The sequence below is a fragment of the Alnus glutinosa genome, chromosome 9 (genome assembly GCF_958979055.1).
Source record: "Alnus glutinosa chromosome 9, dhAlnGlut1.1, whole genome shotgun sequence".
NCBI classification, from domain to species: Eukaryota; Viridiplantae; Streptophyta; class Magnoliopsida; order Fagales; family Betulaceae; genus Alnus; species Alnus glutinosa.
The window spans coordinates 25,147,478-25,170,865 of record NC_084894.1 but is presented as its reverse complement, the minus strand read 5'-3'; the positions used below and the strand labels follow the sequence as shown (position 1 = coordinate 25,170,865).

General features: G+C 38.0%; 3 protein-coding genes and 1 long non-coding RNA gene across 4 annotated transcripts; 1 reads left to right on the top strand and 3 right to left on the bottom strand.

Moving 5' to 3' along the window:
• Window positions 1–3,516: 3,516 nt before the first annotated feature.
• LOC133878636 (uncharacterized) lies at window positions 3,517–4,624 on the top strand. Its single transcript, XR_009901943.1, has 2 exons — window positions 3,517–3,598; window positions 4,487–4,624. It is a non-coding gene; the product is annotated as an uncharacterized LOC133878636 (long non-coding RNA).
• Window positions 4,625–4,786: 162 nt separating this feature from the next.
• Window positions 4,787–7,489, bottom strand: LOC133878634 (UDP-glycosyltransferase 76E2-like). The gene is made up of 3 exons (XM_062317209.1): window positions 6,955–7,489; window positions 5,995–6,835; window positions 4,787–5,595 (listed from the first exon to the last, which is right to left on the bottom strand). The coding sequence occupies exons 1-3, from the start codon at window positions 7,430–7,432 to the stop codon at window positions 5,352–5,354; spliced, it is 1,563 nt and encodes a 520-aa protein (XP_062173193.1). The 5' UTR covers window positions 7,433–7,489; the 3' UTR covers window positions 4,787–5,351.
• A 1,224-nt stretch (window positions 7,490–8,713) lies between these two features.
• LOC133877000 (UDP-glycosyltransferase 76E2-like) lies at window positions 8,714–11,675 on the bottom strand. Its single transcript, XM_062315232.1, has 2 exons — window positions 11,152–11,675; window positions 8,714–9,779 (listed from the first exon to the last, which is right to left on the bottom strand). The coding sequence occupies exons 1-2, from the start codon at window positions 11,633–11,635 to the stop codon at window positions 8,908–8,910; spliced, it is 1,356 nt and encodes a 451-aa protein (XP_062171216.1). The 5' UTR covers window positions 11,636–11,675; the 3' UTR covers window positions 8,714–8,907.
• Window positions 11,676–21,090: 9,415 nt separating this feature from the next.
• LOC133877563 (UDP-glycosyltransferase 76E2-like) lies at window positions 21,091–23,164 on the bottom strand. Its single transcript, XM_062315918.1, has 2 exons — window positions 22,622–23,164; window positions 21,091–22,106 (listed from the first exon to the last, which is right to left on the bottom strand). The coding sequence occupies exons 1-2, from the start codon at window positions 23,097–23,099 to the stop codon at window positions 21,235–21,237; spliced, it is 1,350 nt and encodes a 449-aa protein (XP_062171902.1). The 5' UTR covers window positions 23,100–23,164; the 3' UTR covers window positions 21,091–21,234.
• Between the last annotated feature and the right edge of the window lie 224 nt (window positions 23,165–23,388).

The following is a 23,388-nucleotide window of genomic DNA, read 5'->3' as shown; positions in this document are numbered from 1 at the left end:
GCAGAAATAGAATGAAGAACATAGTACCATAAGGATTATACCCGAGTTTAAGATCATAGTTCAAAGATTACAGACATATTAGATTATAAGAATAGTACATAGAGAATAATTATTGTCTTACTAGACGAACCACTTTAGATTTAAGAAAAAAAAACCATGGACTTGCAAATCGGACCTTTTTGCATCATTCCCGGAGAGTTCATACCTGCAGGTATTTCATAGTACTGCAGTTAGATATTTATTTTCGTTAGTAAAGAATTGCTAGATCAAATAGAATACCTGGCTAAGCCTCAGAGCGGAAAACCCTAAGATCTTGGACTGCACGCAAGAGATCCTGGTATTGATCTTGGAGACGAATAGTGTTCTGCTCCAAGTCAGCGTACCTCTTTTCCAAGTCTTTCGCATACGACTCTACCACCTTCTTCAGCCTTTTATTCTCTTGCTGAAGAACCCTATTTCTTCGTCTAAAGTCCATATACATTCGCTGCAAGGTCGAGATCTGAACTTTCTGCACTTGAATTTCATTTCTTCGAACTTGCAAACGTCGAGCCATATTTGCAACAGAGGAAGCACCCTGAATACTGAAAGCCAAGGAGTCATTGATGGCTTGAGCATCAGACCTATCCGCCAACAACTTTTCATCTCGAGGAGTTATGATGCCTTGAGCCACGGATGCAGCTGCTGCATCACTCAGCATCACAGAGTCATTTGTCAGAAAAGGACCTCTCTGAGATAGGAACAAGGGACGCCAAATTTCTGGTACTACAGGCGCATCATTCAGATCAAAATTATTTTGAGAGGATGAGGAAGCCATTTTTAGAAAACTAAGGAAATGATGATACTCCTCAAAAGACCTGAAGGAGAAAGATAGAAATGAAGCGGTTATTGGAAAAGATCTGAAGGAAAAGAGAATTTAATCAGTGAACGAGACGCAGTCTAATCAACGTCATTCTGAGCGCGGCTGCCACTACCACTAGCAGACAGCTCTCGAATCACGAGCTCTCTTTCTTTTTCAACTTTCACCATTTTCACCTTCTCGAATTCCGAATTCACCCAAGACTTTTCCGGATTTCTCGCCGCACTTTTCGTGCCTAGCAGACGTGGAAGGGCATCCCGAGAATGAGCTGGATGAGCGTTTCGAGAAAGGTAGGAAGATTTTACGATCCACTGTCGGTACCACTTGCATCGACCATTCTCAAATCTCTTCTATAAATTCGCTCATCTTCTCCATTGCAAAGCACACCTTTGAGTTCTCAACCCTTCATACTTTGAGAGCCAAAATTTTTCTTCTGGTCTGAACTTTCATCGCTTCCTGAGAGAGAAGATGAAATTTCATAACCAAATTCCAAAGTCTAAAGTTGGAAAAATGCAGCATCACAACCAGATTCACAAACAATGAAGCAAGACTATTCTTGATCATACTATCCAGAAGCAAGATTATTCTTGATCATGCAAGACCTTCTCTTCCCCACCTTCCTCTCCTTCGAGGCTTCCATGTTCTCATTTGGCAAGCTTTCCACCATAACTATCTGGAAAACATCTGCACAAAGGAAAATGTTATACAAGAAATTTTTCCTGTAATGAGGATTTCTTAAATGAAGTTTAGATTTTCAATTATGATGATGTTTTGAAGTATGAATATGATATGTTTTGGCTGATTCGAATACTTTTGAGTATATTGAAAATTTTGATGAACTGTCGAGATTCTAAAGAAAGATTTCCAATCTGATTAATATGGGATGAGTTTGAGGTTTAAAAGATTAATATCAATTCTATGATAGTAGCCAGTGATTACGGATTTTGATGATAGGTTAAGGCAATTCTGAATTTACGGAACTAGAAATATATGATTTTGTTATTGGAGGAATTTTTGGTGTTATAGAAATATGATTTGCACAATTATTGTTGGAAAACAACATGTTATGATTAAATCCCATTTTGAGGTTTATTTAGACCAGAATAATTTTTATGGGATAATACTGTGGAGACTAGGTTTCGATACATTTCTGATATTGATGCTTAGTTGATTTTTGGAAAGTGAGAAATACTACATGGCAGTAAATGGAATCAATTATATATCAGTTGATATGATTAAGGAAAATGATTATGTTATTTGAGGTTTAAGTCTTGAATTTGAAATTTGCTGATTTACAGACTTGATGTTCATACTGGATGATCTTAGAATTTCTGCATCTTTATTAGATATTAAGTATACCATTGATGATTAATTGATCTATACTTCGAGGTTAAATCTTGCAATGGAATGCAAGGATATTGCCTGATTATAATTTGAGGTTTACCTATGATTAGAGACAAGATTTGGAATGTTATTGTCTTACACACTTTTTGTTGATAAAGGAAATAAAGATTATATTGTAGGACCTGATCTTAAGCCTTTATACCTTTGTCATGATATTAAGGATAGTTATGATTGATTTGATTTACGTGTCTAGGATATGATCTATATTTTTTTTTTTTGAGGTTTGAAGAATTAAGATTGTCTTACTTGAGGATAGGAACAATTGGATTTAGAAACAACGTTTAAGGATTTTCTAAAGGAAATGGAAACGATGTGGATAGTGATGGTTACATTGGAAGTCATAGTTATGACAAGATAATATAAAGTATGCTTTATTTTCTTTGTTGAAGGAAACTTTATAGCTTTCGAATTTCGAGGACGAAATTCTGTTAAGGGGGGAAGAATGTAGCGCCCCAGATTTTTAGGACATAATTATAATGGTTTAAATTAATTTTAAAACATTTTTAATAAGGAAAAAGAATAACTACGATTATTTATGATAATAAATGTGTATTTTTGTTTGTAGAAATGTTTATAGTTACCATTTGATAAAAAAACTCAAAACAGACCTTAAACTTTGGAATAACGAAAACAGGGTCAAACGAACTCCGTTTTGGTCGATTCAAAATTCTGAACGCTCGTCTTGAAGTCCTCTAGCTACCCTCCAAATTTCATAATTTTTGGACTCCATTTGATACCCGAAAACATTCGTGAAAAATAGGACCCCTGTTCTGGACGGAAATTCACATTATTCATTATTGGGCCATCTTTGAACTTAACCCAACCCATTCCAATTGCTATCTACAAACCCAACCCACCTTTGAGAAATAGTAATTTCCTTGAGTGAGAAACTAGGCATAGTAGATTGGTCTAGCAATGAGAATGGTTAAATAATAATAATAATAATAATGTTAGAATAATATATTAAGGTAAGGTTGAGTGCATTATGGTAGGTAAGTTTGAGTGCATTTTTGAGTGCATTGTGGTAGGTAAGTTTGAGTGCATTTTTGAGTGCATTGTGGTAGGTAAGTTTGAGTGCATTTTTGAGTGCATTGTGGTAGGTAAGGTTAATTCCCATCCATTGGATCAAAATGTGTTTACTTGATCCTAACCATTCATTCTCTTATAAATAGAACCCAAAATGGAAGACACAATACCCATCAAGCTTCACTCACACACACACCTAAGGCCAAGAGAGAAAATTGTGGGATTTGTGTAGTTTGTGTGGTTTATGGCTTGAAGTGTGAGCTAGGAAGTATTTTGGTAAAAGCTCGATCCCGATATTAATGGGAAGTCCAAGTAAGGGAACCCTTTACCCCTTCTCAAATTATTATATTATTTTAATTATTCCTTTATTTGCAAAATTTCGATTAACTATTTTGATTCGGTATTTCAAATTATTTTATTTATATAAAGGATTTGTTGGTTTTGATATGAAAGTTTTGAGTATAAAAATGATATTCTTGAAATCGTGATTTTGAGTAAAAAACCCTCCAACACGTTGCCCTATATATACTAGTAAAGAATGAGAAAGTTTTGTGAGAAGTTATACAAGAAAAGAATGAGAAAGTTTTGGGAGAAAACTCTTTGAGTTATATATAAAGGAGAAATATTTTTGAAAAGGGCACGTGTGTGGAGGAGACTATTATTTGGGCCCTAGACCCGCAGAGATTCGCAGAGGGATTTAGCTCGGTACCGTAGCTCGAGATGGAAGCGCACCCGCTGGTTCGCTTAGTGACAGCGGTATCTGTCTCTATGTCAGTCTAAGTGCACTTCAATTAATTAGCTGAAGGGGGTGGGGCCTGTGGCCACAGGTAAACCGCGTTACTCACCCAAGGTCAACGCATCGACCGCGCAACCCTACGTACACAGAGCGTAATAGTGTATTGGGCATACTATGAGTAATGATTATTTCAAATATATATATATATATATATATATATATATATATATATATATATATATATATATATATATATATTATCTTGTGTATAAAAAGGGAGTTTTTGACAAATGTTTGGAGATTTATAAAAGGGAGTTTTTGACAAATGTTTTGGAGATATTTAAAAGAAGTTTTTGACAATTGTTTGAAGATTTTCAAAAGAATTTAACTCAACTGTTTTATGGTTGAGGATTCCTTACTGAGCATGTTTTTGTGCTCACCCCTTATTTTGTTTTTGTTTTCAGGTTATGAACAGAGAGACGTAGGTGGCCGGGATGGGATCTAGGAATGCATTAGGACATTTCATTTATATTACCCAAAATTTTCAGTTATTGTATCTTTTACAATTAAATGACCGTTTCCGCATTTATTAAAAACTCTGATATTTTGAAACCATTATTATTTTATTTATTTAAATCAGCATACTAGTTAAGATATTTGGCAGACCTTACGAATCTTTGCAGTTTAAAGAGAAAAGTGACGAACCTAACCCTTTGCGGTTTGGGGGCGTTACAATGGGGACCATTTTTTGGTAACAAAAACAATTGAAAGAAAAATGCTACATTTATAACTCTCTCTTTTTTTTGTTTGGATGAATAAATCTCTTTATAAATCTCAAACACAACAATACACCCTCCAGTAAGAACTGGAATCAACTGCTGCAAAGGGACATATCCCCTAAACAGACAAACTCAAACAGCAACACCAAAAAGACCACTAAGAAACACAGAACAAACCAAGGTCAGGATAACCCCCGACTTAGAACAACTACAACGTCAATCTACAATAGCAAAAAGAACCACTAAGAAACACAGAACAAACCAAGGTCAGGACAATCCCTGACTAAGAATAGCAAATCAACCAAAACAACATAACCCAGCAGCAGCTGGAAAACTCAAATTAAACCTGAATTAGAGTTTGGAGGTTCCAGAGATGGACAAGACCAATTTTATCCCCAATCATTTTCACAGATCCTTTAGTAAGCAACCTTGCCCGTACTTGCCATTTAATCTGTAGAACTATAGCTTCTTCTGGTCTAGCAGGATTGCCATGGAGAAGATCGTTTCTCTGCTTCCAGAGATGATACACTGCCGCTCCCAAACTCAGCCTTCAAAGAGCTGATTTCAAGCTTTTGTTATTCATCCCCCCTTTAAACCAGTTAACCACATCATTCCAGGAGACAGGGGGATCAACCACTCCACAATCTGCCAAAATCACCCTCCGAATTCTTCGGCTGAAACTGCAGCTGAAGAAAAGATGTTCCTTGGTCTCTATGTGTCCATGGCAGAAAAGACAGACCATAGATCCAGTATATCCCCACAAGCTCATCCTATATTTGGTAGTTAAACCATCCCTAAAAGCCAACCAAAGAATGAAAGAGTGCCTTGGTATGGCTAAGGGAAACCAAACTATATTATACCAGTCCACCTTCGGGAACTTCACCCTCAACTGGTTCCATTTATAACTCTTTTTAAAACTTCAATTACAATTCTTTTACAACTTTTGATTAGAGAATGTTAAAAGAGTTTTAATTGCTGACATGATTCCATTCACATATAGACTAACATATATTAACAAATTGTAAAAGAGATGTTGATGTAGTACTATTCTATAATAAATACAGAGTATTATTAAAAACTTGAACCTCCATAGTCAAGACACATGAAGTATCATGTCTAGAAAAGAGGGCTAGCCAGTTGTAAGGTTATAATAGTAGATGTGCTATTGAAATGACATCATCATCTCTACCAACCTCTTCAAAGTATTGTTGGAAGAACCACCTTCTTTAATGCAAAGTTCAATATTCTCCTTCAAATTCTTAGCCCTTTCTCTCATGTCCTCCCCTTCCTTTTCCGCCATTACTCTTCTTACTGATCTCGCTATCTCACTTCTCTCGATCTCATTCTCCAATTCTAGGCCTACCTTCCATACATGACTCACATACCTTGCGTTCACTCTCTGATCTCCAAAACACGGTCTACATATCATTGGAATTCCTTCGCAAATACTCTCTAGCGTTGAATTCCATCCACAATGGCTCAAAAACCCTCCCACTGCACTGTGCGCAAGAACTTTCTTTTGGGGTACCCATTTCACGATGTAACCCTTCTCGCCAATACTTTTTGTAAAATATTCGGGTAATACCTCAATCCATTCTGCACCACGAATTGAGCCTGGCCGAATCACCCACAAGAAAGGTTGTTGACTGTTTGCTATCCCCCAAGCCATCTCAACAAGCTCTTCAATGTCCATGAATGATAAGCTTCCTAAACTTACATAAATGACTGATTTACAACTTTGCTTATCAAGCCATGTCAAGCAACTGGTGTCCTCTTCCAATACGCTACTAGAGGAGGCCGAGGCAACCCTATGCATAGGGCCTATTGGGAAGATTGGAACTTGACATAGCTGTTGGATCTTTGCCAATGATAAACTTTCAAGGCAGTCAATTGTATTATAAATAATGGGTGAAGATATTTTATTCATAAAAAAGTTACTCACTAGAGGCAAATAGTTCTCTGATTTTCCAAAAAGGGGTAAATCCTTGAACCTGAGTGGATAAAAATTCGGAATTGGATCCTGCCACATAGATTCTGTAATCCAGAAAAGTATAAGTCATGATTAGTTTGAAGGGCCAGGATCATTTAACAGTAAGAAGATAATTTATGAATAATTTAAGGAGATTAATGTTCTTTCTCTTATATATATATACCTGGGAAGGGAATGTGGCCTTCTGTCTTGAGTTGGATAAGGGCAGTACGGGCAAGAAAATGGGAAGCACTAGCTGTGCGTAAAACGATGCTTGGAAGCTTAAGATCCTTTGCCGCTGCTTGGGAAAAGTACATCATCTCATCGTGGATGATGCAGGCGATTCCATCGTCCGAGCCCTGTTGCCTCATCGCTTCAGCCAAGCATTCCTGGAAACGAGCTTTGCAATTGGCATTGAGCTGCACTACAGAAGCCATTATCTCGCCAGTTAAGAAGATGGGCGTTGAGGTATCCGGCAAGGGAAGAAAGCTGAAATTAGGGTGGCTTGAAGGGTCGGGAGAGTTGTATTGGGCGTGAACGACAGTGATGGAGAAGCCATTGGAGTGGAGGATGCTGCCCAGCTGAAGCATTGGGGTTATGTGGCCTTGGAACGGCCATGGGACTAGCACCACCCGGAGACGCTTCTTTCCTTCCTTTTCCATCTCTCTCTCACACACACGCACCTGATGGAGTTGTTCAATTGCTTTCGAAAAGTTATAGACATGCGTCTTGTCATGGTAATATATGTAAAGATGCCATCACCTTCAGCAGCCAGCAGCTTTATTCCATTTTGGACTATTCCCCCTTTTGAAAGTGATGCACATGACTGTTCAGTGCTCAAGTCATGTCGTCGTCCCCACTTTCTCTTCTACTTTTTCGTTACTATTCATATGAGAGAGAGGAAAAAATTTATTACACTTATTTTGTTTTGAAAACGAAAAATAACTCATAATAATTAAATTTGATTATTATGATCTATTTATCTATTTTTTAAATGGGCTTAATTCAATTTTTGAACTAAATTCACTCGTAAATTGTAACACGAAAACACAAATTGAATTGTAAACATAATTTGGCAATACAAGTATTTATAAATTAACGTTGTTTTATAAGTCAAAATTACTTTTTGCATATATATATATATATATGTCTGCCCGGGGTTTGGGTCTGAAAATCCGCATGTAAATCATGCAAACAGGCGCACAGCTAACGTGCATGAGACGGTTTTTAATTAAGTAGCCATGTGAACAAATGGACAAAAAAAAGAGATAGTGGGACAATAAGAATGAACGTGAGAAAAGAGTAAAGATCTCAGTCCTATGAGCCCTGCGACAACAGAGAGAAAAGATGCAGTTAAAGAGTTGCAGGGTGAAAGAGAAAAAGATCTCCTCATTGTTCTAACAAAAGAGTTAATTTTGAAGGAAGAAAAATAAAATGAAAGAGTTACTTTATGCGTGGTTAGTGAATTTTTTCATGTTCGTACCTATTGTGGACGTATTTTGCATTCAGGAAACATCATATATTTTGATAATTCCGTGTGTAATTATTTTGTGTTATTTATCGTAATTGTGAAGTAGAGACGTTTAATGGCAATAACAAAACTTCTCTCTTTGGCAAATTAAGACACTACAAAAAAAATTTAATGATCCAATGCTAATGGTTTGACACTAATTATAAATAGCGTTAATGTGTTGAGTCGACGCTAATGATCACTCAACAATGGTGAAAAGAAATTTGTCAACGCTAAAAGCTGTAGAACTGAAACCATTTGTCGCTGCTAATGATGTGAAAATAAATAAACAAAATTAAAAATTCATAAACAAATCCATCCTAAACTAGGGTCATCACCAAATTTATTTGAAGAGAGAGATTTGAAGCATGTGAGACAGCAGTGAATGTCTTTTGGATTGAGTTAATGGTTATTGGCATTTGGCGACAATAAATAATTAAGAAAAGCATCCAGCTCTTTGGTATAGAGGGAGTAAAATATAATACAATACTATATGAGGGACAACAAAAGAAAAAAAAAATTATTTTAAAAATTAAACCTCCATAGTCCAAATATAACATGAAGTATCATATCTAGAAAAAAGGGCTAGCTTGTTGTAAAGTTGAGATAGTAGATGTGCTATTAAAATCATGACATGATCATCTCTACCAGCCTGTTCAAGGAATTGTATGAAGAACCACCTTCTTTAATGCAAAGTTCAATATTCTCCTTCAAATTCTTAGCTCTTTCCCTCAAGGCCTCCCCTTCCTTTTCAGCCATTACTTTTCTTACGGCTCTCTCTATCTCACCTCTCTCCATCTCATTCTCCAATTCCAAGCCTACTTTCCATACATGGCTCACATACCTTGCGTTTACTCTCTGATCTCCAAAACACGGTCGGCATATCATTGGGATTCCTTCGAAAATACTCTCCAGCGTTGAATTCCAACCACAATGAGTCAAAAATCCTCCCACCGCGCCGTGCGCCAAAACTTCCTTTTGCGGTGCCCATTTCACAATGCAACCTTTCTCTTCGATATTTTCTTTGAAATCTTTGGGCAGTGCTTCTATCCATTCTGAACCACGAATCGAGCCTGGCCGAACTACCCACAAGAAAGGATGTTGGCTGCTGGCTAGTCCCCATGCCAATTCTGCTAGTTGCTTCTCATCCATGGATGCTATGCTTCCCAAGCTTACGTATATAACTGAGTGTTTAGATTGTTTCCCAAGCCATGCCATGCAGCTAGTGTCCTCTTTCCATAAGCTACTGCCGGAGGCTGGACCAAGCTTGTGCATAGGGCCCAAGGGGAGCATTGGAACTTGGAATTGTTGTTGTATTTGTGCCAATAACGATGGTTCAAGGCAGTCCATGGTATTCCAAATGATGGCTGAAGATGTTCTAATCTTGTAGGCTTCAAATACTAGTTTCAAAAACGTATCATATTTTCCGGACATGGGAATTGGTAGATCCTTATACCTGAGCGGATGAAGCTCTGGAACTGGATCCTGCGACATAGAATCTATAATCTATATACATTAATTTGTAGTGCTTGGTACTATCGGTGAGCAAAAAGATAAAAAGTATTGGCTAATATCAGTGATTATATGGGAATGATTGTAAGAACCAAGAGGATATTGGGGCTTCGTCGTTGTCATCATCATCATCATGAATATATCCATGATCGTTACCATTGTTATTATTACGATATTCGTGAATCTTTGCAAGTATGCTCAGGTTGAGGAACATATTCTCAAATTTTTATTAGAATGGCAAAAGTGTGAATGAGAAATATATTAAGATAAGAAGACCAAAATATAAATGATAAATATATTAAGATTGATGTTTAAATTAATATATAAAGAAAATGAAATTAGTATACATGCAGTGTTAACAAAAAAGAAATAAAAATAATAATTGTTTCTTAATATAATTTAATGTTCAACTTAAACACCTATCGAAATAGAACGCGACATTCTTTTAGATCTTGAAAATCATTAATGATTGAATATGTACTAAATTTTAGAGCAGTTTCTCTTTCAATGTGTTGCATTGAAGAATCAACCAGAAACTCATATTCAATTTTGCTGCGAAGTATAGTTTTGACAATATTTTTGGCTAAAAGTGCTCATTCTATAATTATGGTATAAACGGGAAGAGTAAGCCTACGTTGCTACATACCCTTGGGTTGTTACTCATGATAAATTCGGATTGTTTAAGGTTCAAGTATAAAATGATTTTTGTTATAATTATAGGGAGAGGCTGGGGTGGAACTATGTATCAAAATTTTAAAATTGCCTCTAAAGTTAAAATTGCCAAAACTAAATTTTTACCCCAAACTTTTATTTTTTAAAATTGTCCGATCCCCCGGCCCCTCCCCTAAATGTCAGGTTCCACCCCTAGCTAACTGGGTCTAATTTTTTTTATTTTGTGAGGCCAAACTTATTTATTTTGGCTCAAATATATAAAATTAGCTTCTTTTTTTTTTTTTTTTTTTTTTATTTTAAATAAAAACCAAAAAGAAAAAGAAAAGAAAAACACTTCGAAAGAGGGAAAGGACCAGGGCCGATACGGGCCGCCTCCCCTCCCTCATATATTGCAAACTCATGATGTCTTTTGGGGCTAATGAAACGTTGGGCTTGCATTTGAATAAGGTAAATAAGTTTGCCAAAAGGAGTCAAAAGAGGAGAAAAAGGAAAAAGACAAAAGGACAAAAAAAGGGGGGTTTAATTAAACTATATATATATATACATATGATTTTTTGCACAACTCTTATATAATTTTTGTACAACTCTAATAATTTTTTTTTTTTTAAGATCAACCATTGAATATTTAGGAATCATATGTAGGAAAACAAATCTGTATATGTCACTAGGAAGATATACTGCCCGTACCTTGGAAGGGAACGCGACCTTCCGCCATGAGTCGGAGAAGGGCGGAGCGAGCAAGAAAAGTGGCAGCACTCATGGTGGTTAAGATGATGCTTGGAAGCTTCAGAGAATTAGCCACGGCCTCGGAGAAGTACATGAACTCATCGTAGATGATGCAGGCAACATCGTCATGTGGGCCTTGTCGTGCCATCATCATCTGAGACAAACATTCATGGAAATGGGATTTGCAGTTGACATTAATCTCCCATAGAATGGTTACTGTATCACCGGAAGAGATATCGTTGTCGGATAAGCCATCCGGTATCGGAAGGAAATTGAAATTAGGGTGGGTGGAAGGATTCGGAGAGTTGAACTTGGTGTGAACGATCGTGATGGAGAATCCCTGGGAGTGGAGGATGGTGCCCAGCTGAAGCATGGAATTTATGTGGCCTTGGAATGGACATGGTAGTAGAACCAACTGGCGACGTCTCTCTGAATTCTTTCCCATCTCTCTCTCTCTCTCTCTCTCTCTCTCTCTCTCTCTCTCTCTCTCTCTCTCTCTCTCTCTCTCTCTCTCTCTCTCTCTCTCTCTCTCTCTCTCTCTCTCTCTCTCTCTCTCTCTCTCTCTCTCTCTCTCGCAACAAGTAGGAGTTTCTAACTTATATGTAGGGGTGTGCAAAACCTGCAATCCCTGCCCTGCCCCGCAGCACCCGCCCCACCCCGCCCAGTAGAGGACCGGGTTTTCAAGTTTTTTTTGCGGGTTAGGGTCTTAATTTGAGAAATTTTGCGGGGCGGGTTGCGGGTTTAGCCTTTTAAAAAATGCGGGTCTCCGCCCCACACCGCACAAAGAAGAAAAAAAGAAAAAATAAATAAAAAAAAGGGGTCCACTAGCTCATTTCATTGTGTGAGAAATACAATTTTTATGGTTCAATTTCATGGGATGTTAAAGTGTACACTTTTTTATTGTATTGTTATTTGAAATAATTTTTTCATTAATTCTGAAAAAGACAAGAAAATTGATTAAATGGAATAATGAAATATTATAACTTTTTATTCTTTACATTTATTCAATTATGCTTTGTTCATGGGAGAAAATAAAAATCATGTTTCTTAGAATTTTATCTTATAATTAATAGGGCTTTTAGTTTAAAAGACTAATTCCATAGAAAATGTTCTTGAATGGAAATATGAATTTAATTTTTTATTTACAAAACCAGTATTTTTTTGAATTTTTATTTTTTTACAAAATAAAATCAAAACTACGTAAATACCACTCAAAATACCCGCCCCGCCCCGCAATACCCGCAATCCCCGCCCCGCACGAACCCACCCCGCAGTGATCCGCCCCTCACGGTTAGTCTTTATCAAGTGCGGTTTGCGGGTTAAAAATTTCTAACCCGCAAAGGTGCGGGGCGGGGCCAAAAAAGGCGGAAACCCGCCCCACCCCGCCCCGTGCCCACCCCTACTTATATGTCATTTGCTTTGCCTATCGCCTTCAACTTTATAGAAAAGTCATATACTCCTCCTCAGCGTTTATAATAGATAATAAGGATGACAATTTTAGCTAAAATATCACATATGGTGGTGGACTTGTCAGCTGATTGACAACGAAAACCAGTGTATTTTGTCTCTTTTGTTTGTCTTTTTCTTTCTTTCTTTTTTCTAGCGGATTTGTGTTTGATCCGTTTGTGTGTTTGTGTGTTTCTTTTAGCCGGTGGTATCGGTTGAATAGAGTACGTACGATCACGAGTTATAGTATTGGGTAAATCCCTTTAATTATCACTTTATTTATTTATTTTTTTTTTAATTTTATCTCAATGTTTTAATTTTCATAATGTCCTCTGATGTACTCTTTGGATTGTAATGTGTCCCTCATGTGCTCAAAGTGATAGAAATACCATTTTTTTTATTTTTTTTTTTTTTTTTAGCTTTTGTGTTTTTCATAATTTTTGTTTTTATTTCTTTCAAAGAATTCGTCTATATGTCAGACGACGAGGGTCACACTTTCATCCACCCTCGTCCCACGTGACACCAATTATTTAGTTTTTTAATAATAATAAAAAAATATTCAGAAAACGAGTGAGAGCCTTTTCTCCCATTTCAGAAAACAATTCTCCCAATTAAATTTCAAAATCTCCCAACATATATACCCTCACTCTCCATAGCACCATCACCCTTCCCCGCCCAACATCAGCCATGTGCACCTCGGACCTCTGCCACCCATGACTATGCCGACCAGTCCGAGCACCGATGACCATGTTGACCCAACCTTTGGCGGCCTCCAATTTAGTTTTCACCCAAAAATTTCTCTCTCTATCTCCCCTCTCCCCCCTCCCAACGCTGTCAAACGTTGACCGAACCTCCAAGCACCGGTGAGCCTGCTGATCCAACCTATGGCGATTTTAGATATGGTACTAGATTTCCCCCTAATTTCAAATCTGGTCAGATTTTTGTTTCAAGAGGTAGATTTTTGGGTATTTGCTGATCTTCCTAGTGTGGGCATCAGGGGCGGAGTCAGCCCACCCAAGTTGGGGGGGCCAAATTGAAAAAAAAAAAAAACATTTTGTGGGGGCCAAAATTAGAAAAAATAACAAAATTTGGGGTAAAATTTTAATTTTTTAATTTTTTTTTGGGAGAACCTTGGGGCTTGGTGGGGGCCAGGCCCCCCCCCCCCAAGCCCCTTAGTGGCTCCGCCACTGGAGGTGCCCATTTCACAATATAACCCCTTTCACCAATTTTTTTCTTTGAAACCTTCGGACAGTACCTCAATCCATTCAGAACCACGAACTGAGCCTGGCCAAACCACCCACAAGAAAGGTTGCTGGCTATTTGCTAGCCCCCAAGCCATCTCAACAAGCTCTTTGACGTCCATGAATGCCACACTTCCCAAGCTTACGTAAATGACAGATTTACAACTTTGCTGTAATAGGTATATTACGGAATTAGGGTCTTTTTAGAGGAAATTATGGAATTAAGAGACATAATTGTGGAAGAAATTGGTAGAACGGCTTGTATTGATACTAGAACGATTACACCATTACAAGAGCTAAAGCTATGGACTAAGCTAGATTGCTAACAATTTATCAAATTATCGAATAGGTCCAAACAGAGAGACTTGGGATATTTATTCTATAACCACTAGGCCAACTAAGCCACGTGGATAGCCCATTGGCCATGAGACCGGAATTAGCTAATACTAATATCAGAGACCAATCAGTATAACAACTCAATTGGCCCTTAAACCCAATTGCATAAAAGACGATCTTGCCCTTCAAACACAAGCTGCGTCCAGCTAGATCACGCTAACTCAAGAGAGACTACTTCATTCAATGCTTCTGACTTCCTCTAGGCTTAAGAACTGATTCACCTTTTGACTCCCGAGCCAAGACTAGTGACAATACCCCCCCCCCCCCTTTCACAACACCTTGCCCACAAGGTGTGGATAAGATGCCTTTAAGCGATGGTATGGCTCCCAAGTAGCCTCGGTAGCTGGCTGGCCCTCCCAGGGAACCAGAAGCTCCACCACAACTCGATGATGGACTCGGCAAGACCTGCGATCGAGAATCTCCTCAGGCTCCGACTGAATGACTCCTTGAGCGTTTATGGGGGGAAGGTGAGAGATAGCTTCAACCGAGCGGCCAAGCTTCAGCTTAAGCTGAGAAACGTGGAAAACCGGGTGGAGGAGAGAGCCTTCCGGAAGATCCAAACGATAGGCTACAGTGCCCACCTTCTGAAGGACCTTGAAGGGACCATAGAAACGTGGAGAGAGCTTGAGGTTACGACGCCAAGCCACCAAAAGCTGGTGATACGGGTGCAACCATAAGTACACCCAGTCACCCTCTTGAAACTGGCATTTAGTTCGCTTCAAATCAACATACTTTTTCATCCGATTTTGGCTCCTATACAGGTTGTCCTTTAAAAGCCTCAAAATTTCATCACGGGAACGCAGCTCGGACTCAACAGTGGCCAACTGAGTAGTTCCGGGCATATAAGTGAGAAGACGGGGAGGTAAGTACCCGTACATAGCTTCAAAGGGAGTGATTTGTGTAGAATAATGATAGGAAGTATTGTAACAATACTCTGCCAAGGGTAACCACTGCACCCATCCGCCGGGTTTATCACAAATCATACACCTCAAATAACCCTCCACAAACTTATTTACAGCTTCAGATTGACCATCAGACTGATAATGGTAAGTTGTGCTGAAAGCTAGGAAAACTCCCTGTGCCTTAAAAATCTCAGTCCAAAACTGACTAGTAAAAACAATATCCCTATCCAAAATAATCGAATGAGGAAGACCAAGAAGTTTAAACAACTGACTGAGAAACAGTTGGGCCAGTTTATCAGCTGTGTAAGGGTGTTTGAGAGCTAAAAAATGAGCATACTTAGTCAGTCTGTCAACCACCACCCAAATCACACTGAATCCACATGAAAGAGGAAGCCCCTCAATGAAGTCCATAGAAATACTAGACCAAGGTCTTTCAGGAATACGCAAGGGTTGGAGCAGCCCAGCAAGAGAGACATTCTCCGCTTTAACCCTTTGGCAAGTGTCACACTTCCGAATAAACCTTTTAACCTCAGATTTCAACCCAGGCCAAAAGAAATCCTTCCTAGCCCGGTAAATAGTCTTGTCATAGCCTGCATGACCGGCTAACGAACTTGCATGCACAAAGTGTAAGATTTGGCCCCTGAGAGATTCTCCAACATAAAGCCGCTTCTTGTAGAATAGAATTCCATCACGGAAAGAGAACTTTGTGTGGGACAGCTTCCCTTCCTGATACTGCTGCAGCAAAGCCTGCATGTGAGGATCTGAGGCATAACTCCTTTTTAAATCTTCCAGCCATTCCAAGGTAGGATAGGAAATCACAGATAAAGTAAATTCCTGGTCGGTGTCCTCATCCCGCCTAGAAAGAGCATCGGCTACAGAATTGTCACAACCCTTCTTGTATTCAACAACAAAGTCATACCCCAGCAACTTTGTAATCCACTTCTGTTGCATTGAGGTGCCAATTTTCTATTCCAAAAGGAACTTTAGGCTCTAATGATTAGTTTTGATGGCAAAGGGATGACCCAACAAATAGGAACGCCATTTCTTAACTGCTGAAACCAGGGCCACCAACTCTTTCTCATATGTGGATAAGGCTAAAAACCGGCCTTTCAACACCTAGCAGAAAAAGGCTATTGGCCTTTGGTCCTGCATTAAAACTGCCCCGATTCCTATGCCCAAAGCATCACACTCAATCAAGCAGGGTTTACTAAAATCCGGTAGAAGGAGAACCGAGGGATTGGTCATATATAGCCTCCTTGAGTGCTACAAATGCTTCTTCAGCCTTTGAATTCCAGCCAAAGGCATTTTTCTTCAACAAATCAGTCAGTGGGGCCGCAATGGAACCATAGAAATAAAACTTACGGTAGTATCCGGTAAGTCCTAGGAAGCCCTGGTAAGTGAATTAACTTGGTTGGTTCTAGAGTAGAAGTCTTAAATTTAAACTCTAACTCTACGATTTCCCTTATTTTAATAGCTATGGCAGCCATTAGAACTTATAACCCATCTTCTTCCTTTCCGCATGCAGAGATTAAGGGAGTCAAAGCAATCTTCTTCCCCAATCTATCCAAATAAAACATCATCTATAAAAAGAGAGAGATGATGGATTTTTTATTTTTTATTTTTTATTTTTCATGGAAAAATAGACATACCTGGGAAGGGGATCGATGTGGCCATCTGCACTGAGTTGGAATAAGGGCAACACGAGCAGAAAATGGGCAGCACTACTGGCGATTAAGACGATGCTTGGAAACTTCAGGTCCTTTGCCTCTGCTTGGGAAAAGTACATCAACTGATCATCGTGGGATGATGCAGGAGATTCCATCGTTTTAGCCCTATTGCCTCATCACTTTAGCCAAGCATTCCTGGAAACGAGCTTTGTAATTGGTATTAAGCTGCATTATCGAAGCTATTATATCGCCAGTTAAGGCGGGGCCGGATGAGGTATCCAGCAAGGGAATAAAGCTGAAATCAGGGTGGCTTGAAGGGTCGGGGGAGCTGTATTGGGCGTGAACGACAGTGATGGAGAAGCCATTGGAGTGGAGGATGCTGCCCAACTGAAGCATTGGGGTTATGTGGCCTTGGAACGGCCATGGGACTAGCACCACCCGGAGACTTCTCTTTCCTTCCTTCTCTCTCTCGCAAACACAGTACTCACGCACCAGATGAAGTTGTTCAATTGCCTTCCGAGACATGCGTCTTGTCAAAGATAATATGTAAAGATCGATGCCCCTTTTGGAAGTGTTGGACTATTCCCCCTTTTGGAAGTGTTGGACTATTCCCCCTTTTAGAAGTGTTGCACATGACTTTTCAATATTGCTCAAGTCATGTCGTCGTCCCCACTTTTTCGGACTCTCTCTACCAGACTTTTCAAACCCTTATAAAAGAGGAGATTTCTCTCTTTTCTTCCTTTTTTTTTTTTTTTTTTTTTTTTTTTTTTTTTTTTTTTTTTTTTTTTTGTGTGTGTGTGTGGGTGGGGGGGGGGGGGGGGGGGGGGGAACCGCAAGCCCCAATTTGGGCACGGTTTGGTATTTTGCAAAATCGTGCGAAGCGGGACAGGTTGCCGGTGTAGAATTTTTTTAACCCCGGGTACTCACCTCGCAATTTTAAGCCATATCCAATTCAAGACACTTTTTTTACACCAACAGCCAATGGCATTCGCTTTGCATTTTGGACTCTTTTTTAAACTTTTTGGTGTTTTTTTAATTTTTGAGTTATGAGCTTAATTTATATGGGCATGTTTTTTCAAAAGTTTTTTATTTGCTTTTTTAGCTGGGTTTTATCCAATTTTTGAATTAAATTAACTCGTAAATTGTAACACGAAAACACAAATTGAATTGTAAACATTTAGCAATTCAAGTATTTATAAGTTAAAAATACACGATGTTGTTTTATAAATTAAAATTATATATATATATGTTCGAATAGTGAATATGGTATATATATGTCTGCTCAGGGTTTGGGTTTTAAAATTTGCATGTAACCTATGCGAATAGGCACATATCTAAGGCAAGAGGTTTTTTAACTATCAACGTGAACACTCTTACTCGCATACTCTTAGCGAATTTTTTCATGGTTGTTTCTATCTGCGGACGTATTTTACTTTGAAGAAACATCATGAAGTAGAGACGTTTAATGGCAATAAAAACTTCTCTCTTCGGCGAAGACACTACAAAAAATTTTGCCGCAGCTATTGATCAATAGCGGCGACTAATGGTCTGACATTAATGATAAATACCAGTGACGTTTTGAGTCAACGCTAATGATCACTCAACAACGGCGAAAAATATTTTTTGTCGACGCTAAAAATTATAGAACTGAAACCATTTGTCGTCGCTAATGATGTGAAAATAAATAAATAAAAACCAAAACAAAATTAAAAATTCGGCAAACAAATCCATCCTAAACTGGGGGTCATCACCAAATTTATTTGAAGCGAGAGATTTGAAGCATGTGAGACAAGGGTTAATGTCTATTGGATTTAGTTATGGTTATTGGCCAAAAAAATAAACAGAGTCCGATTAATAATTTGCTTTTCGATCAATCAATAGGATAATACAAATTCATTGAGCTTAATCCATCATATGTTCAATCGATTAGACAAATGCATTAGAATTGGTCAGAAAAATGCAATATGATTGATCGGATTAATGCACTATAATCAATCGAATGTTCAATCAATCCTTCACTCTTATCACAATTGATCGGACTAATGTAAACATTTTCTAATCAATCCTTCACCGTTGGATGTACTAGATAGATACTTTGAATATTTCCTCGTGATACGTAAAATGATGTCTGAAACACGCGGGGTATTGCGTGGTGTATCCAATATTTAGAAGAGGCAAGTCCATTTTGATATAATGGTTATCAAGTGCTAATTAAGACTATATTCATCGCCCATTATGAGTTCCCTTCCTTGGAGACTTGGAGTTGATCCACTAATGGTGGAATTCCCAATGATGAAAATGAATGACAATATTCTTACCTATAATGGTGATAAATCGAGGCCCTAGTCTAAGGACAACTCGAATGGAGGATTATATATATGAAAAAATACAAAGCTAAATTTCATTATCCTTAAACTACTAAGCAATTTTCATCTACTCCCTATGTTTTAAAAATTTGTAACATGGAGTTATGATGTTTCAGCTTTATTCAATTACTCCGCCGTTGAATTTTTTTTTCCGTTAATTCCTAACGGAAGACTTAATGTTATGTTGTTGTAAGAACATAACAGGTGAACGCTCGTGCCTTAAGGCGAAGTAATCTAGTTGTCCCAAGCAACCAACACAAAGTAGTAATCTCCAATTATTGAATATATGAATGGTAAAGATATATCTCTAACAATTAAGTCGGTCTGTACTAAAAATAATAGGTTTTAATCTTGACCATTTATATCCAATAACAAGAGATGTCATGTTATTGAAAAATAGGATGCAAGCCCATCTCCCCCAAGTAATAATGCAGCTTTTTGGATTTATCTATAGGTGATTATTTTGTATCTTCTAAAAATGAACTTTGTTTTTTACTTGGAAATTCTAATTGACCCTGGGATCAACCACCGTTAAAAGAGAAATGCTAGAAATTATACTTTAATCCCACAGGTATGAGGTATTTCACTGTATTGACGTGGTAATGTCATTCAAACCCTTGAATAAGTTCTTGTTAAAAAAATAAAAAATAAAATTAAGGCACGAATAGAGTTTTTCAAGGAGAAAATTAAATCCACCAAGAAAAAAAAAGGAAAGAGAGATTTTATTTGTACTCCTAAAACCCCATCTGACTGTCGCCACTGCACCTTCCTTCCAGCTTTCTTAATTTTTTTTTATTTTGTTTTTCATCAAAATAAGACCGTCTCTTGTACTTTGGTCTTCTTTTACATATTAGATAATTTTAATATATATGTTGTTAGTGTTTATAAATAGAGACTTCCATTAACTTTTTCGTCCAACTAAAATTTGAAAAGATTGTAAAATTTTAATTATATCCTTATATTAAAACAAATTTTTTTAAGAAAAAATGATCACAGACCGTACAAATAGGTTGTTATTAACCGTTAATACTCGCTAACTGCAACAAACCTGTAGCCACATGGGTTGGCAGTTGGCTTTTTCTAACTAAGACAATTGATAACCGCCTTCACCAATCCTTGATGTAATATATATTAATTTAATTTTTTTTTTTTTTTTTTAAAAAAAAAAACAGTATTTCAATACTACGATGTTTTGGTATTGTGTTTCATACCAAAACTCTAAAACGTGCCCTTAAAAAAAGTTCAAAACACTAAAATAAGCCTAAAACGCCAAGATGCAACGGGCAATTATTGCAGTGCTGTTTGTGCATAAATGACCGTTAATGGGTAGTGAGGACGGTTGATAACCAACCGCCTTAGACGAGCGGTACAATTACCCAAAACAACTAATCACTTAAGACAATGCTATTAGCAATTAGAACTGATAATCGGTGTAGCCTGTATAACACTAGTGATGAAGACTCTTAGTTGTGGGTCTCCTCTACATATATGATAGTATAATTGTATTTTCATAATGGTTTCAATTATCTATTAACCGAACAAAAACTAATGAATGTTTCCGTTTACAATTACTCAGTGCTTAGGTCTCTTATTTATCAAATTAGAAAACTAAATCCTGAATAATAAAAGGCACAAAAGTGTAGCAATTTTCTCTAAAATTAATGTCCCAAGCCAATAGGCTATAACCAATTATTGGTGGCCATTGTCTGCTTTTTAGGACTAGTGGAAGTTCCTTTAGGCTTGACAAGCTGAACACAACAAATGGAATTTTACTAAAGCTTGTAGTACTACATAATGACACTTATGTACTGCCATCATCAAAATGCCTATAATTTCCACACAGAGTGAGACAGAGAGGGGCAGAGTTATATATGAACACACACACACACAAAAATAAATAAATAAATAAAAATAAAAATGTTTGATCTCCGATCGATCCTTAGTCCATAATCCATATACATGAAGTATCAAATGTAGAAAAGAGGGCTAGCTAGTCAATTGTAAAGCAATAATAGCAGATGCGGTATTAAAATGACATGATCATCTCCACCAGCCTCTTCAAGGAATTGTAGGAAGAGCCACCTTCTTTAGTGCAAAGTTCAATATTCTCCTTCAAATTCTTAGCTCTTTCCCGCATGGCCTCCCCTTCCTCTTCCGCCATTACTTTTCTTATAGCTCTCTCTATCTCACCTCTCTCCAAATCACCCTCCAATTCCAGGCCTAACCTCCATACGTGGCTGACATACCTTGCATTCACTGTCTGGTCTCCAAAACACGGTCGGCATATCATTGGAATTCCTTCGCATATGCTCTCTATCGTTGAATTCCATCCACAATGGCTCAAAAACCCTCCCACAGCGCCGTGCGCCAAAACTTCTTTTTGGGGTGCCCATTTCACAATATAACCCCTCTCACCAATGTTTTCTTTGAAACCTTCAGGTAATACCTCAATCCATTCAGCACAACGAACTGAGCCTGGCCGAACCACCCATAAGAAAGGTTGCATGCTGTTTGCTAGCCCCAAAGCCATCTCAACAAGCTCTTTGATGTCCATGAATGCCACACTTCCCAAGCTTACGTAAATGACAGATTTACAACTTTGCTTATCAAGCCATGTCAAGCAACTAATGTCCTCTTCCAATAAGCTACTAGAGGAAGCAGTCGAGACAATCCTATGCATAGGGCCTATTGGAAATATTGGAACTTGATATTGCTGTTGGATCTTTGCCAATGATGAATTTTCAAGGCATTCAATTGTATTATAAATGATGGGTGAAAATGTTTTATTGTTAAAAGCTTTACTCACTATTGGCAAATAATCATCTAATTTTTCAAAAATAGGTAGATCCTTGAACCTAAGTGGATAAAGCTCCGGAACGAGATTCTGCGACATAGATTCTGTAATCCATAAAAGTTTGAGTATAAGTGATTAGTTTGAAGAGCCTTGATCATTTAACGTACAGTAAGAAGATAATTTATGTATAATTTAAGGAGGGTGTTATTTCAACATCAATTAAATGTTTAAATTCATAATATTTTTGTCATCTTAATTTTTTTGAATAATTACTGATTTTACTTAGTTGGTTCTGGAGTAGAAGTCTTAAATTTAAATTCTAACTCTACGATTTCCCTTATTTTACACTTTATAGGGGATAACAGCTATGAGCTATGGCAACCATTAATTAGTACTTATAACCCATCTTCTTCCTTTCCGCATGTAGAGATTAAGGGAGTCAAAGCAATCTTCTTCCCCAATCCCTCCCTTCGTTCACACTTTATAATTTCTATCCAAATAAAACATCATCTACAAAAAGAGAGGCCTATTATTTGTCCCTTATGAGTTATGACCGTACGTGTGCATAGAGAGAGATCATGGATTTTTATTTTTTTTCATGGAAAATAGACATATATACCTGGGAAGGGGATGTGGCCTTCTGCCCTGAGTTGGATAAGGGCAGCACGAGCAAGAAAATTGGCGGCACTACTGATGGTTAAGACGATGCTTGGAAGCTTCAGGTCCTTCGCCTCTGCTTGGGAAAAGTACATCAACTCATCGTGGATGATGCAGGCGATTCCATCGTCCGGGCCCTGTTGCCTCATCACTTCAGCCAAGCATTCCTGGAAACGAGCTTTGTAATTGGTATTAAGCTGTACTAAAGAAGCTATTATATCGCCAGGTACGGGCGGGCCGGATGAGGTATCCGGCAAGGGAATAAAGCTGAAATCAGGGTGGCTTGAAGGGTTGGGGGAGTTGTATTGGGCGTGAACGACAGTGATGGAGAAACCATTGGAGTGGAGGATGCTGCCCAACTGAAGCATTGGGGTTATGTGGCCTTGGAACGGGAATGGGACTAGCACCACCCGGAGACTTCTCTTTCTTTCCTTTTCCATCTCTCTCACTCTCTCTCTCTCTCTCTCTCTCTCAATTTTTTCTTTCTGAATTCTCTCTATCTGAATTAATATGTAAAGATGCCACCCGGCCACCTTACTATATTACATTGTTTGGAGAGTCATGTCAGATGCCACCCACCTTACTATTACATTGTTTGGAGTCATGTCAGCTAGCGATCTTAAATTATTGGGATAATTATTTTTTTTCCCCCATCAACTACTAGCCATTGTCAACATGGCCCCATAAACTGACACCTCGACCAAAAGAGAGCATCCAACTACCAACTTT